The sequence below is a fragment of the Sminthopsis crassicaudata genome, chromosome 2 (assembly GCF_048593235.1).
Source record: "Sminthopsis crassicaudata isolate SCR6 chromosome 2, ASM4859323v1, whole genome shotgun sequence".
NCBI classification, from domain to species: Eukaryota; Metazoa; Chordata; class Mammalia; order Dasyuromorphia; family Dasyuridae; genus Sminthopsis; species Sminthopsis crassicaudata.
In genome coordinates this window covers 342775355-342791455 of record NC_133618.1, presented here as the reverse complement: position 1 = coordinate 342791455, position 16101 = coordinate 342775355, and the positions used below count along the sequence as shown (strand labels likewise).

The following is a 16101-nucleotide window of genomic DNA, read 5'->3' as shown; positions in this document are numbered from 1 at the left end:
TTGTTTGTGGAGTTCCTTTTAATCTTTTCTTTAAGTGAATGCCTGAATTGGGTTAACAATATTTGTAATAGAGTGTTAGTGTGTGGGTATGGCTATTTATTTGATTAAGTAGTAGTGGTTGTTCTAGGCTGAAATTATGTTTATGCAAGAATTTGTTCATTTTACTAATATTAGCATTATATATGCTTGTAGAATTGTCCACTATTGGATATAGGGATTTTGATGGATTTTTGGGATTAAGTAGAATGTGAGTTTGAGTTTGAGCTTTAACGCTTTCTTAATTGGTGGCTGCTTTTAGGCCTACAATGCTTTTGTGTATACCTCATTATCCTCTAAGGAAGTTTGTTTACATGTCAAAAGAGTTGTCCCCCTTTTGAGTAGCATTTAAATTTAAGTTAGTACTTTAGTACTTAGTTTGTTAGTACTTGAATTAAATTTAAAGTTGAACTTAAATTCGTTTTTTTGGACAACCAGTTATCATTAAGTTTGACTAGGCTTTTTACTCCTATTGTAAAATCATCTCACTATTTTGCCACATAGATGAGTTCGTTCTGTTCTACAGAATAGCTCATTTAATTTTAGGAAGTCGGGCTTTAATTCTTTTTGTCCAGTTTGACTAGCTAAATCATTATGCAAAACGTATAAAGTTTAATCTTTGCTTTTTGTCGCTTGCAGGTTTAAGGAATCTTTCAAAGTTCCTATGTATTATTTGTTCTATCGCCTACACTAAGGTAAATAAATATTTGAAGCTTCTTTCTTGTTTATAAACACACCTATACATACATATATAAAAATGTCTGGAAGATGTAAATTGAGGTCTCTTAGTATTATTTTGCTTTTACTTTGAGATTATTATTGTTGCCCTTGCTTTTAAAAATTTTTAGCTGAAACACAACAGATTCTCCTTTAGCCCCTTATTTAAGTTCTGTGTGTACATTTCGGTTTCAATTATATTTCTTGTAAGCAACATATTGTTGGTGGTTTCTAATTTATTCTGCTACCCTTTTCCATTTTATAGGGGAGTGAACCCATTTGCATTCAAAGTAATGATTTTTTAGTAGTGTATTTTTATTAATCTTTTTCTTATACTTTTTATTCTTTTCCCTCCCCATCTCCTTTTTATGAATATATATATATATATATATATTTCTTTCTGACTAATGCCTCCCTTAGTTTACTTTCTCTCTTTTTTATCTTTTCTTTTCCTTAAGTTTTGTTTTTTGTTTTTTACTATTTCCTTCTAGGCTATGGGAGGGAGTACCAAGATCACCTCAATCTTTGGTGCACAGCAAGTTTTCTATCACATTGCATAACTGCCCTTATTGAGCAAGGAGCAGTGATGCAAATATGGGAAAGGAATTGGCCTGAAGGTCATGGCACAATTGCTCGTAAGCAAGGATGCCTCAACAGGGCCTCTTGCCTATGAGTGGGTTGCTAGAATGGCTGGATTGACTTTCTCCTCCCATTGACAGATACCATGAATATACAAAGCCCACAAGATGCTTCTCTGAATGGTAATTGGGGATTGTCTACTATTTACACCCTGATCACACTTGCAAAAATGTATATCAACAAGGCTGTATGGCATAATAAATTGGAGCTCTTTTTATACTCCGTGAGTTTCCTGCCTCATTCATCTTGCCTCTGAGATCAAAGGGCTCATATGCTTTGAGCTCTTAAAGACAGCTACAACAATTTCCCTATTAGATAACATGGATTTTCGTACCACATATGTGTATGTATGTGTGTTCTTTCCTCCTTTACTCAATTCAGAAGAGTGAAATTTATGCCATGTGCTCCCTTTCACTCCTAATTTTTATTGTATAAATTCTTTGGATGCCCTTCTCCCCCTCTCCTCCCTCTTTTCTACTCTTTCCATTTTTCTTTTGATATTAAAACATAAAAGAATCACTCCCAGGCCTTCTCTCTAATTAGATTCCAAAAAAAAAAAATCCCTGATGAGGATAGAATTCTAAGAGATTACATGTGTCATCTCTCCAAATAAGGATGTAAACAATTTAACTTTTTAAGTCCTTTATGATTTCTCATATTTATATTTCCACATGCTTCATTTGACTTCCGTGTTTGTATGTCAAATTTTTTACTTAGCTGTTTTTTTTCCCCCTTCAATCAGGAATGTTTGGAAGGTCTCTGTTTTGTTACAAATGATTTCCTCTTCTAGAGGATTATACTCAGCTTTGATTGATAGGATACACTTGGACATAAGCTTATATCCTCACAAGCATTCTACTTTTTTATAGTGGTGGCTGCTAAATATTGTCTCTTGATTGTGGTTTCTCATTATTTAAATTCTTTTTGGCTGCTTGTCATATTTTTTGTTTGAAATAGGAATTTTGGATTTTGGCTATGATATTCCTGGGGATTTCATTTTGGGGCTTCTTTCAAGTAAGTGATTGATGAAGTTTTTCAATTTCTACTTTGTCTACTGGTTTATGGGTAATTCTGTATTATGGTTTTATGAAATATGTCTGGGCTCTTTTTTGTTTTATGGCTTTTAGGTAGCTCAATGATTCTTAAATTATCTCTCCTTGATCTTTTTTTCAAGTCAATTTTTTTCTATGAGACATTTCACATTTTCTTCTGTATTTTTACTCCCAGTCTTTTTATGTCTTTTAAAAAATTATTTCTTGATGTCTCCATATTAGTAGCTTCTACTTGGCCAATTCTAATTTTCAAGGAGTTATTTTCTTCAGAAATGTTTTGTAACTTTTTTCAAGCTGTTCTTTTCATGTATTTCTTACTGAGCTCTTGCCTCTTTCCCCATTCTCTACTGCTTTTATTTGATTTTAAAAATAATTTTAAGCATCTTTATTTTTTCAACTTTTTTCTAGAAATTCTTTCTGGACTTATATTCAAGTTGCATTTATTGTCTGAGGTTTTGCTTATAGATTTTTTTCAAGTTATTCTCATCTGAATTTATTTTTTGCTCTCCACAGCTACATAGTAATTCTTTATGTGTAGAGTATAAGCTTTTTGGCCATTCCTTTCTGTTATCTTGAAATGGGAAGTGGGGCAACAGAGATACCTCAAGACACCTTCTCCTATATCTAGAGGTTTTTGGGGAACTCTTTCTGCCCTAGTTTCTACTGCCTTTGTTCCCTTATCTTAGCTTTCTTTCAGTTCCTGAATGTTGGAATATCTCTTTTACCACTGGCACTCCTGGCCTGACCCTATCTCCAATCTTCACATAATTCCTCTATCTCCTGAGCTGTCTTGGGCTATAGAAATTACTCACCATGACTTTTTTTTTTGGGGGGGGGGGAGGGAAGGCTTACTAAATTAAATTAAAATTTGATCTAGTATATTTTCTAGATCTTTGTTGAACAAGGTAGGCTGAGATGTTTCCTCCCATTCTCATCTCAATTCTTCTACCTCTCCAATTTTACAAAGGAAAAAACTGAGGCCCAGAGAGAGGGAAAGAGAAGCCCAAGGTCACTCAACAATAGTTTTGCTATCCATGTCAGAGACTGTGCCCTGGAGATTTTAGCTTTTTCAACTTTAGAATTTCTACTGTAGTGCTTCACTGTCCTAATTAGAGATTACCTCACCTGGTGTTTCAGCAGTCAAAAAAATTTTTTTTTTTCCCTGAGGCAATTGGGGTCAGCTAGGAAGTGTTAAGTGTCTGCCAGATTCAAACTTAGGTCCTCCTGACTTAAGGGCTGGTACTCTATCCATGGTGTCATCTAGCTGCCCCAGGGAAAATGCCAATTTAAAGGTGATAATATACAGAAAAAAGCTTATATGAAAAGATATATGAGGATATCTCACACCTACCACAGGTTTAGCACATTTTGAAGGGATTTTTTTTTCAATATTTTGTTTCCCCCCTTTTATTCTCTTAAAACTACTATTTGTTATATAGGATGGGTCTTGGGGAGGAATGGAAGGGATATTGGAGGAAATGTTAAAAACAATAAAGTGACTTTTTTTTTTTTTAAGAAACCTTGTAAATTCTAGGTTCTAATAGAAGAGGACTTTTCTGGCATTTTCTACTTGTAGAGTGGTGAGGACTAACAGTGAAGTGGCTTTATTGTTTCTCTGTTTTGTGTGGTGCCCAAATGATCATGAGTATCCTAGATTTTCCTTTTTCATGTGTTTTCTCTGCCAGGTTTCTGTGTATATTCTCTCTATGAAATACTATGATGTATTTCATTGTACAGTTATTTTACTATATTAGTATCTATGCCATAATGTTAAATAAATGGTTAGAATTATCTAAAAGTATCATTATTGTAACTTTTGAGTAGGTGAATGTATGTTCCCAAAATAGAATAATCTTTAAGAATTTGACTGGTTATATTCTGGGAACTGGGCCTGCTAGAGTGAGAACAGATTGGATTGTGTTGATACTTCCCTGTGAGGAGTGAAATATACTATATGACATGGGTGGATAGTTATTTGTGTGATATTCCACCAGGCTGAGGAAGAATATCATACCTATGTAGTTTGGGAGAATATCCTAGAAAAAAACCATTAAAACCCTACTCAAATAGCTATTGACCTTGGACAGCCTATCTTCCATATTTGGAAAATGCTGAGATTCCTCCAACCCATAAGAATCACCTAAATTTCCTGTATAGGAGCACTACTCCTTTTCTCTCCCTATTCCCATTTAGTTTTATCTTTGCTTTACCACTTTTCTCTGAATTATTGTGACCTACCACTGATTGCTAGTGCTGGTAAGCATTAATATATCACTAATAAAGCTTCCTTTAATGACTCTTGCAGTAGTCTCTAACAGAATCCAAATGAACTAGCTAGATGGCTGACAACTCAATACTAGGCCACAAGCTTATTAGCTATTGACCAAAGCTGTGACTATGGTTCCTGGAAGCTACAATTCCATAGATGGAATGGGACTGGAAACTTTACTTCTTCCTACTCCATCTTCCTCTCTAGAGAATTCAAGGGCCAGATTTCTGAGTCATATGCTTCAGTGGGAATGAATACCTTACTCATATCTTATCTCATATCATATCTTCTCTCATATCTGTTCAATTTACAAAAGTATTCCTCAAACTTGGGACTAGTTAGTCAGGCAGTTGCTCCCAAATCCTGATGAGAATTGTGCCATAATTTAGGATTCAAATGCAAGAATTCATGATTTAGGGTGCTGATCAAGATTGTGACAAGGGCCCCTAATCACCATCTTGGGCAAGATTTCATGTCCGTAACAAAGACCAGAGCCTGAACTGCTTGCCTCACCCTTAGATATACAAACCACTGACCAGGGCCAGGATGGCCTGTTGTGCGCTAGGGATAGGGAACTCCTCTACTGCAGTCAAGGCAAAACCCAAGCCTTCTAAGCAATACAGGAGAAATAAAGAGAAATAGAAAGGGAAAGACAATGAAATGAAAAGAGAGTAAGGAAGAAGAGATTGATGTCACTAAGGGGGCCCAGTGAAAAGGGAATTAATATTGGGGCAGGGATCCTCATCCTAGTGTGTGTGGGAGATAATTAAAAGGCATAAGGAGACCTCAAAGGAAAAAATAAGAAAGAATGATACAGATACAGGGGCTGATTGAGGGACTAAATGGGATAAATTAAGTGAAGACTTTTCATGGGAATTGGTCTTAAACTATGCCTTAATTGTGACTTGAGACTTTGCAATAACAAGGTGAACTATAGCTAAAAAGCTGCAGGTATTTTATTTTCTTGGATGAGTATTTCTCCTCCTGTTTCTCCCCACTTCTTAATTAGCATTTAAGTACTTCTTTTAAAGGTCATGATGGCTTTGGGAATTCAGGTAACAGAATTCTCTAATCCAAGAATATCTGCTTAGTTCTCTAGGGAAATTTAAAATTAAAAGTTTGTTATTTACTAATATTTTGTTTATTGGGATAGACTTCCATGTTTAGAGTGTAAGCCTGGACTCTTCAGAGATTAGGAGAAAAGGTTGGAAGTATAGGGGATGGCTTCTGGCTTATAAATCTTATGTTTTGTAGTTTGTGCTTTGCACTACTCTACTGACACTTTCTTTCTCTGTTGAGAGTTACCCTTTCTTTCCAGATCATAAAATATCCTTTTGCTTTTTTTTTTTTTTTTAAATCTCAGGAGTCTCTGATTTTAATTTGGGTAAGGGTCACTGTCCCACTCACTTCCCATTTCTAAAATGTCAAATGTATTCTTTCCAACAGATAGCTCACTCTTTTAGGTGTATCAATGAATTCTAACTAATTTTCCCTTTTGTAGGACTCCAATAGAGATGTCCATCAATGAACTTGTCTTTATCCCAGCACATAGCTCTATATCCCAAAGGTATCAATCCCACTCCTTACAAGCTCTTCCCTGAAAGGCCACCCTTTCCTTTCCCAGAACCTTTTCCCAGTCACTTTAGTATACCAAGTCCCATCCTGAAGTAAGTATTTATACCTACTTGGGATTGAGGAAGACAAAGATTTACCTGTGAACTATAAGGAACCTTACAGATAATTCTAGCCAATCTCTTCATTTTATACACTTAGAAGAAATGGAGGTCCAAAGAGGTTAAGTGATTTGTCCACAGCTACATAGGTAGTAAAGTGGACAAGGCGAATATAGTGAATATGGCTTGTTGGCACCCATCTGATTCCTTCAACTGTAGAGATACAAACAAACCTTCTCCCCCAAGCAGTTAACCTATCTGGTCCCTTCCATTCACCACTTTCTAGATCTTTCCACATCACCTGGTGATCATCGAAAGATAGTGTAATTGCTTGCACTGGACACTGCCCTTCTGGTGGATTATAAAACCTGTCTTCCAGAGCCAGTGCATCTTTGTCAAAAATCAAGAAGTTAATTGTATAAAGAGCTAAATTTTTAAGTTCTCTAGTGTTACCTGTGGCTCCCCCTTTCATTTTTGGAGGCATGTCTTGATGTCTCTGTTTCTCCTTTCTACTATTGCCTGTCATTGAGGATTAAAGGGTATGCCAGTAGTGTGTAAAATTTTATACTGTGCACAAAAGTGTGCAAAGTGTTTAGAAGTATTTGCAGGTCAATTGTCTGTTTTTATTGCTTGTGGCACACCCATGATTGCAAATGCTTGTATAAGGAATTCAGTGACCACTTGGCCTGTCTCTTTTGCTTCTGATATTGCAAAAGTAAATCTTGAAAACGGTGTCTCCACCTTTCTCCTGTTGCCAAGTGACTCTGGCTTGTTTCACCCCATCCTCTAATCCTTGCCTACAATTATCTTAAGACCAAATAATGAGAAGAGCCATTTTTCCAAACATATGCTAATAGTCATTGTCTCATATCGAAAAGGTAATTAGCCTTAAGTCTGATTCAAGTAAACCTTTTCATAGTTTCAACCCTTTACAGTAATTAATCCAAATTTTAAAATAAGGTAAACACCCATGAAAGAAAAAGAAAAAGAAAATCCAGACTTCTCTAGTATGAAGAGAACAGCCAAAAAGTTTTACATAGATTTTACAGATTGTAGAAGTGCTGGCTCTAACCCACATATTACGAAAAAGATAACTGTACTTCGTTTATGGCAGAAAAAGGAAAATCATAACTTGAAAAAAAGCCCAATTTTAGAGATAAATGATAGGAAATACAAACCTAATTCTTATAATTTAAATGTGAAGAGATTAAATTATTCCCTAAAATCTGTTGCTTGTAAGAAATACATTTAAAAAACAATGGCATACACAAAATAAAACTGAAGAGATAGAAAAAAAAAATTTACTATGCATCAAATGAATCTAAAAAAGTAGGAATTGCTTATCATACAATTAGACAAAACAAAAACAAATATTCAAAAAATGAAAAAAGGAGAAACAAAACTATCTTATGCTGAAAGTCATCATAACCAAAATCAGTAATGAACTTAAATGCTTTAAATGGCTCAGCATCTAAATTCACAAAGGAAAAAACTGAACTTTAAGAAGACATAGTCAGTAATACAATAGTGACAGAAGACTTCAATATTTTTCTTTAAGTTTTGAGTAAATTTAACAAAGATAAAACAAAAAGGAAAATAAGAAATAATATCTGGAGAAACTAGAGTTATGAAATTTATGGTGCTTTTTAAATGGGACAGCAAAAGAACACACATATTTCTTTGTACCATGTGGAACTCTGATGGACAATGACCATGTTCTAGAGCACAGAGATACTGCAAACAAATGGCCAAAATAATCAATGTATTTTTTTTTTACAGACTATAAAGTAATACAAATAGAAATTGGTTCCCGGGTCACAAACAAAAGATACTTAAAATGTCTCCAAATGGAGATTTAACAATGAAATCTAAAATGAGTGGAATGAGGTGGTAAAATGCATTTCTCTCAAGGATGATTGCCAAGTCAAGAAACCCCTTCAGAAGGCTTAAATTTTACTTATACTGATTTGGCAGTGATTTTGAGGACACACAAGTCTAAATAGAAATTCTTTGGTTTTTTCCCTCCCCAATTTGCATTGTCTCAGCCAACTCTTGACCTTGTGTTTGCAATTTGCTTTCTAATTCTAAGCATGATTTTTATAGATCTGGTTTTCAAGGCTACTGGACAGAATGCATACATATGTAAACGAGGAAAGATGGCATGTACAGGAGTCAAGGGAAAAGCCTGGAAAATGCAGCAGCAAGAATGAATTTCTTTTGCTGGCTGATTCTTTTTTCCAACTAATAGCCAAAGAAACTACACTTATAAAGAAAAACTAGAATTAGTCATTAGAATGACATTTTTTGGAAACTATATGTTGAAATCAAACTTCAAGAGCAAGACAAAATTCTAGAGATAATACTCTTGTGATCCAAGATAGGAAATGAAACATTTTGCTTTTATCTTGTCAATATTCTTGTTGATTTCAACTTGGTACAAAGATCTTAAGAATGGCTGCCAAAGGTCAACTTTAGAAGAGTTAGATGTTGGGGTCCAATTTTTTTTAAAAGAAGTTCTTATTATAAGGTTTGAAAGTGTTAGGAACTCTTTATAAATAATTTAAAATCAAAACTCTATTTTGGAACACTGTCTCAGCTGGATTCTTCTCAAGAAATTCCAGTAATTCTTTGGGAAATTCTTTCCATTTGAATGAAATACAATCCAATTAATACCCAATGGAAATGAATAGTATTGCAGATGGGTTAAACACAGCAGTTCACAGAAAGAAAATTCAGACATGGGACACAAGAAGCACAACAAGTCCTCAAAGAACTTAACAGGTCTGGCATAGGAGGGAATGTCATCAGAAAACCAGACTACAGAGACAGAGGAATTTGGATATCTCTCATCTTCTTTTTTTGTTTTTGTGGTTTTTTTGCTGAGCAAAATGGGGTTAAGTGACTTGCCCAGGGTCACACAGCTAGGAAGTATCTGAGACCATATTTGAATTCAGGTCCTCCTGACTTCAGGGATGGTGCTCTATTTAATTCACCACCTAGCTGCCCCATCTCTCATCTTCTTAATGATTATTTTCCAAATGCAAAAAGCGAAGCTGGGATTGTGTATTTCCCCAGCTTCCCTTTTAGTTCTGAAAATCTCTGATTCTGTGAAGAAACATTTCATAGTAGTAACTCATTGCAAAGTATCACAAATAATTCTGTTCTTCTGTTATTACTATTGCTGGATTAATATGAAATGAAACCCTCTTGAGACATACCAATGAGATCCAAAACATTAAAATGTTTTTTCAGATTCATATCAAACTTGCTGCATTCAGGAAATTCCCAGAGCAGTATGCAGAAAACTTTTATATCCTTGAAGTAAATAGTTTCTGTTTCTTGCCATGGAAAGAAAAATAAAGGTCTACTTTTGGGTCATTTTAAGTCAAAGGTTTTTTTTTTGTTTGTTTGTTTTTTGTTTTTTGTTTTTTTTTTTTAACAAAAACCAAAGACTATACCAATTTCCATCCTTCTTTATCTGGCCCTCCCCATATCTCTTGTACTCAATAGGGAAGAGAAGAAAATATACATTTAGTAAGGACTTTAGTAAAGTGCCAAACATTTTATGAATAGTGCTCATTGCTCAATATTAAAATTTCCAAAGCTTTTGCAGACCTTTCTGATGGCTTGCTCTTAGAATGACTACACTGACTTTGATTACAAAGAAAATTTGACTACAAAGAAAACCTATACATATAGGTTTCTGATCTCTCAAAGAGATATTTCTAATCACAAAAGACTAACTGTGAAATCAGTTACTCACTTAGTCACTATCCTCAGAATTGTACAAGGATGTTTGTTTTGCTAGTTAAGTTTACAATAGCTGGCTTTTAGGTGTATCTTAGGGTGTTTGCTGGGGAAACTGGTGGTGGTAGAAAAAGGAAGACTTAAGGAAATGTTGCTTTAAGTAAAGATTGGACTAGATGACTTCTAAGCTGCCTTCCAACTCTTATGATTTTATACTACCCTCTCCTTTTCAGCCCACATGCCTTTCTGTGTTATGCCACAGTTCTCTTTTATTGTCCTGACTCAGTCTCCTTAATTATCGGGACCCAGTTCTAACTTTGTTTCTCTGCTTCAATTTATAAAAATCAGTTCAAAGCTCAGCCCTGCAAAACCTCCCCTCCCTCTTTATCAGAATATTTGATAAGGATAAAAGATCTTATGTTTTAGAATATCAGAATGCCTCTCCCCATCACAAACTACCAGAATGTCAGATACCTAATCTTATCTAGATGCTTCTCTCCATCTTCGGGGTTCCTCCCCACATTAGGTCATCCCATCCTCCATGCTCTGTCAGAACCAGATTATCAGAGTTCCCGTTCCCACTCTCAGCACCCTGATTCCACCCCTGCCTCAATCTACACCCTAAGTCTGAGCCATGTGTATATAGGTCGTTGAGAATTCAAATTGTTTGCTGGATTCTTGGAGACAATAGTCTTATTCAGTCCTGGGACCAAACTATGGATCCGTTTGGTCCCAGTAAATCTCTCCCATTAAATAAATTATTAAAAACCGCTCTAATCTCTATCCTGCCTCAATTTCTCCATAATTACACCTGTTTGAATTTTTTGATAGAGCTTGAAATATCTCTTCTGGAAACCTGATGATGATCTGTTGGGGCTGTTTTTCAAACATGCTGTTTCCTATTTACTTCTTTAACAAATAGCTATAGCAAAAGTCTTTAGGCCCAATGAAAATAATTCTAAAACAGAATTGTTCCTTCCATTGTTGACTGTTTATAAGACTTAGAAAAGACTACTTGGAGAGGGTAGGAGTACATCTTTTGGAATGTTACAGATTTATATTTATATTTAAAATTTTGTCCTGTTAACATCTTCACTGCCCAAAAAATGGTATAGAAGGTATACACTGCCATCTAGTAAGATTTTACTGCAGGCTTTAAGACCACATGGTTCTCAGTATCAAGGAGACTGTTAAGCTTAGGAAAAAAAATAAGCTTTTACTTAAATACATTTTTCGTGGAGGTGAAAAAGTGTGGACAACTCAATCATTTCTATCTATGGTGTGAATAGACCAGTAACATAAATACAAGCTCAAAGAAACCCCAGATATTGATTCTATAACCTTAAAAATTGATATATGTATCCTCTAAAGTATGTTCATCAAGAGAAAGCACACAGTATTTTCTAAAAGATTGTATGCTTTGATGATACTAGTATACTTCTTTGGTTCAGTCCAACAGTCCATTTTACCTAATATCTTAACAATCACGCTAAGTGCAGATGATGCATTCATATGTCAACAGATCAGTTACTTCTGAAGATACACTGGACATTTTCCAGGAAAATGACACCAAGTGTTAATGAAAGGTATAGGAATACAAGCTTCCCAGAATAAATGAATGCCTCAGGAATCAAAGAAATATTAAAGGTATACAAAATTCTTACTTTTCTGGAAGAGCCTGTTCTATGGGTCACCTTTGAGTCAGTACTGGCTATGATCTCTTTTTTATTCTATATCTAGGATAGTAGCCTGAGACTAAATGAGTTGGGGTGTTAAGAGAAAGAGAGAGAAAACAATTTAGCAAAACACTTATCTAGAGGTAAATAGATCCATTTTAGGTTGTTTAACTAATAAAAGTCACAAGGATTAATAATGGTGTTTTTCAATAAAACATAGGAGGTGAGGTCTATAGGAAAAGTTGCATGACTGGTGAAGTTTAAAGAAAGTAGTATTTGTGGCTGTTTGCAGCATTTGGATGTTAATTTAGCTGGTTCTATTCCAACAATGGGGATGCAGCAGAATGACCTAGAGATCACACCTGGCTCAGTTACTGGTCACCAAAGGAATGCTGAGACATAACAGAAACATTCCCCCATTTTTTGGGAGGGATAAGCAAATTAAAATATACATGTTTAAAAGTATTTTTAAAAAATCTGCTACTAAAATATGTTTCTTTTGAGGCTGGAGGTTTTATTGAAAAGAATGAGTTGGTGAAAAACTCTAAAGGATAGCAGCAAGCCTGCTGACCACCAAGCACTGGCAGCAGTTTCCTGGAAGCAGGAAGAACACAGGTGGTTTGAATTTGGAGTGGCATTTTCCTTGAGTTTCTTGCCCTTAGGATTTTCTCCAGGTAGGAGCACTAAATCAGATTCCATCTTGACTGTAAATCACCTTGGGCAATTCTTCCTCAATGTCTTATCTGGGAGTTTCCTTTTCTTCTACTTTCCACCTGCTTTGAGATGTAGTGAGCTGAATAGACCCCAGTTTGGGCCTGCCAGATGAAATCGATAACTTGATGCAAGTGACTTACCCTTTTACACTACTGCTACTTGAGAAATCTTCAGATTTCATTTTCTCTATGAAAAAGATGGTGGAGAGCAAGAAAATATTTCCTGTTTCAGAAGTTCTGGGTAGAAAAGTACTGTTTGGAAACCTCAAGTTGCATATCTTTTTTTTTCTTTTCTTCAGTGTTTTCCTTTCCCCACCAAACAAAAAAAAATCCTAAATGAGATTCCCAAATTTTAGTTTTGTCCTTATTCTCTTTTCCCAAAATCTTTCTTCAAACATGTTCAACATTAATAAGCAGTGCAGTTATTCTGCTCTCCAGCTTGGAAGTTGTTCCAATTAATTTCTAGCTTATAAGTACATTCATATTTAAGACTGTTCTTTCTTTGTGTTTTTAAGGGCATGTCCCTTGTGGTAAACTGAAATATTAATGAAAAAAAAAAGTAATTCAGAAAACATTCCAGCAAAGCAGTCAATCATCTGCAGGTTAGAAAGCAAAATGGGCTTTCAGTCAGCAAATAGGCAGCACTTGATAGTTCCAGTGAGAATGATCATTCCTCACTTATTCCTTGCTTGTTCACCTTTCAGGAATCTAGAAATTGAATTTAGAGTGTCCAAAGATGCATATAGGGAAATGTTTGACATGGGAAGACCACTGTGCCGCCAACTGAAAGAACTTGACGTCATTCCATTCTACTCCATCAATGAGAACTAGATAAAGAAAGAAACAAGAACTCAGGTTTTCCAAAGCATAAGTCAAACCAAATTCCCTGCTGTGATAAACTTCTGATGTTTATATGCCTGGTCCATATCATTCTAACTTTGTAATAATAAGATTTTCTTAAAAACATTCCATTTGTTTTTCATTATCTGTTATTCCAGGTTAGCCATTAATGAAGAAGGACTCTGAGGGGTATAATACAGGTTAAAAAATGAGAAGACAATAATTTTTTTTTTTTTTTTTTGGGAAAGAAAGATATTTTGTTAATTTTCCAGCTTAACTCAGGATTATATTAAGTATTGCTATCATTCTGGAAGCATTTAAAATAATCCCAAATTAACTGATTTGCTAGGATTTTTTAGAAGGAAAATACAAGGATAGTAAAAATGCTTATAATTGGGGGCAGCTAGTTGGTGTAGTGGATAGAGCATCAATTCTAAAGTCAGGAGGACCTGATCTGACTTCTGACACTTTTAACATTTCCTAGCCATGTGACCCTGGGTAAGTCACTTTATCCTAATTGCCTCAGCAAAAAAAACCAAAACAGAAACAACTGAAAAATATGTTAGGAACTTAAGAATATTCTACAAACACAGGAGGTTGTGTAAGTTTTTTTTAGAAAATAATTCAGCACTTACCCCGTAGCATGTTCTGCTGATGCTTTGCAGTGCAAATCAACCTACTAATTCCTTCAATACATTGACTCTTAGACTCAATTTCCTTGTCCTTTGTTTTCTTAGGCAAAAACATTACTGGGGGGAAAAAAAAAGCAAATTTTATCTTGTACATCAATTAAATATTTAAATCTTGATGTTCAAATCTGTAGATAAGAGACTGTGGGTAGGTTTTGAGAAGAAAGAAAGTTACATTCTTTTTCATTATTAAGAAATGAAATCATAGCAATAGAAGATGCAGAGTTGGCAGCCTGAAAAAACAAAATGACACCTAATATTCAAAATTACTTAACTGGGAGTAGAAAATGAAATGGTGCCAATTTATATTAGGTATTTATATTATACAATTCATTCTTGTTATGGTCAGGCAAAAAGCTGTTTTAGACGGCCTAGTTTTCTCTTCAAACAATTGTCTTATGTTCTAGACACTTCTTTTGCCTGATATCCTCCACCTTGCCCTATGCCTTTAAAAAAAAAACAACTCTCTGTATCTGAATCTACTATGCCTATTAGTCTCTAGGGTAGAAACAAGAGTTTGTTAGATAATTTATATCTCTTGCTTATGAAAAAAAGGTGGGAAGCAAATTAGACTCATCTAATAAAATACATGAATTGGCCTGATGATATAATTGAACCCAGAAGTTTCCATTCAGTGAGCATTGTGAATTGCCTTTTCTTGCCACACCCTGACGATCACAAAACCAATACCCTTGGTTATATCCATTCCATTCTATTCCTTGTCTTGCTTTCATAGTTCAGTTCCCAGTGTATTGACTCAGTAGTCTGACTTAGTTTTTAAGATATCAGCTGCTGCCCCAGTTGAGGGGCAAGTGTGTGGATCCCTTAGCATACTATCTTAGTATCTTTTTGTTGCTCCTAGCCTTTCAATCTTCTTTGTCTAGCTATAGATAAGTTGTATGGTCTCTACCTGAACAAAAAGACATTATTTTTACCAGTGAATGGCTCATCTAATTCTTTTTTGAAGACCCTTCTGAAGAGCAATGGTTTGACATAGCCCATTCCTCTACTAGAATACTACTGTAGTATAATATTCTATGTCCCATCCATAGCACAATCTTTGTCTTTAAAAATCCAGCACTTTGTAGGGACAAGATTTTTGTATTATAGATATCTCTGACAGTTTGGTGAAGTCTATGAACTCCATATTAGAGTGTTTTCTTTAAAAAAATCATAATTAAAAGAAAATACTAAATATCAGTTAGAGGTTAGTGAATATGAAGATGTAAATTCACAGATATTTTGTAATTTATCCATGCAACCACTCAAAGGTCCCTGGAACTCTGTCCTAGAGAGCTAAAGACTGATGGACAAAAGCATGGCTACTGGACAGTACATATGGACAGTTCAGTCCTAGTTATATAGTTCTTTAAAAAGATGAATTGATTCCTTCTTTTACAAACCTGTCATTTTTTCTGTATTTGGATAGATTTTCTTTTCAGCTTTACATTTTATTGTACAGAACAATATAAAGAGCAGTATTATTTGAAAATTATCATATTCCAGTAGAATGTAAGATCCTTGAGAGTAGGACTCAATGTCTACCACAGTACTTTGCTTGGAGTGGACAATATATATCTTCTGAATTGAATTTTTCTCACATTCCTTATTTTCTTTTTTAAAACTATATATTTTTCATTAATCAAAAACTATCTCTCTCTTTCTCTTAATCCAACACCTCCAACCCCAAACTGGGAACAATAAAAAACAAAACCACTGTTATAAACATGTATAATCAAGCAAAAAAAAGTTTCTATATTGGATAGCATATTTCATCATCAATCTTCTGGGAAATGGTTGGCTAGTACACTAATCTGAGTTCCTAATTCTTTCAAAGTTGTTGGTCTTTACCATATTGTTGTCATCATATAAATTATTCTCCTGGCTCTTATCATCCCAGGCTTCTTCAGAACCATCCCCTTCATCATTTCTTAGATCAAAATAGTATCCTATTACATTTTTACAATATAATTTGTAGAACCACTTCCCAATTTATGGGCACCCCCGCAAAATTTCCATTCTTTGCCACTTTAAAAAGAGCTAAATTTAA

General features: G+C 34.8%; 1 protein-coding gene across 10 annotated transcripts in view; it reads right to left on the bottom strand.

The window, feature by feature from the left end:
- Positions 1–16101, bottom strand: part of LOC141556459 (metastasis-associated protein MTA1) — a 610678-nt gene that overhangs the window by 284225 nt on the left and 310352 nt on the right. For 7 of the 10 annotated variants that reach the window (XM_074290601.1, XM_074290600.1, XM_074290604.1 and 4 more), the window contains one exon: positions 13998–14111. The exons of 1 other annotated variant lie outside the window; for it this stretch is intronic. In XM_074290601.1, the coding sequence (XP_074146702.1) occupies positions 13998–14111 (114 nt within the window). Of the gene's footprint in view, positions 1–1878; positions 13350–13997; positions 14112–16101 lie in introns of those variants that run through there. 2 more of the 10 variants (XM_074290610.1, XM_074290609.1) reach the window with 1 other exon arrangement.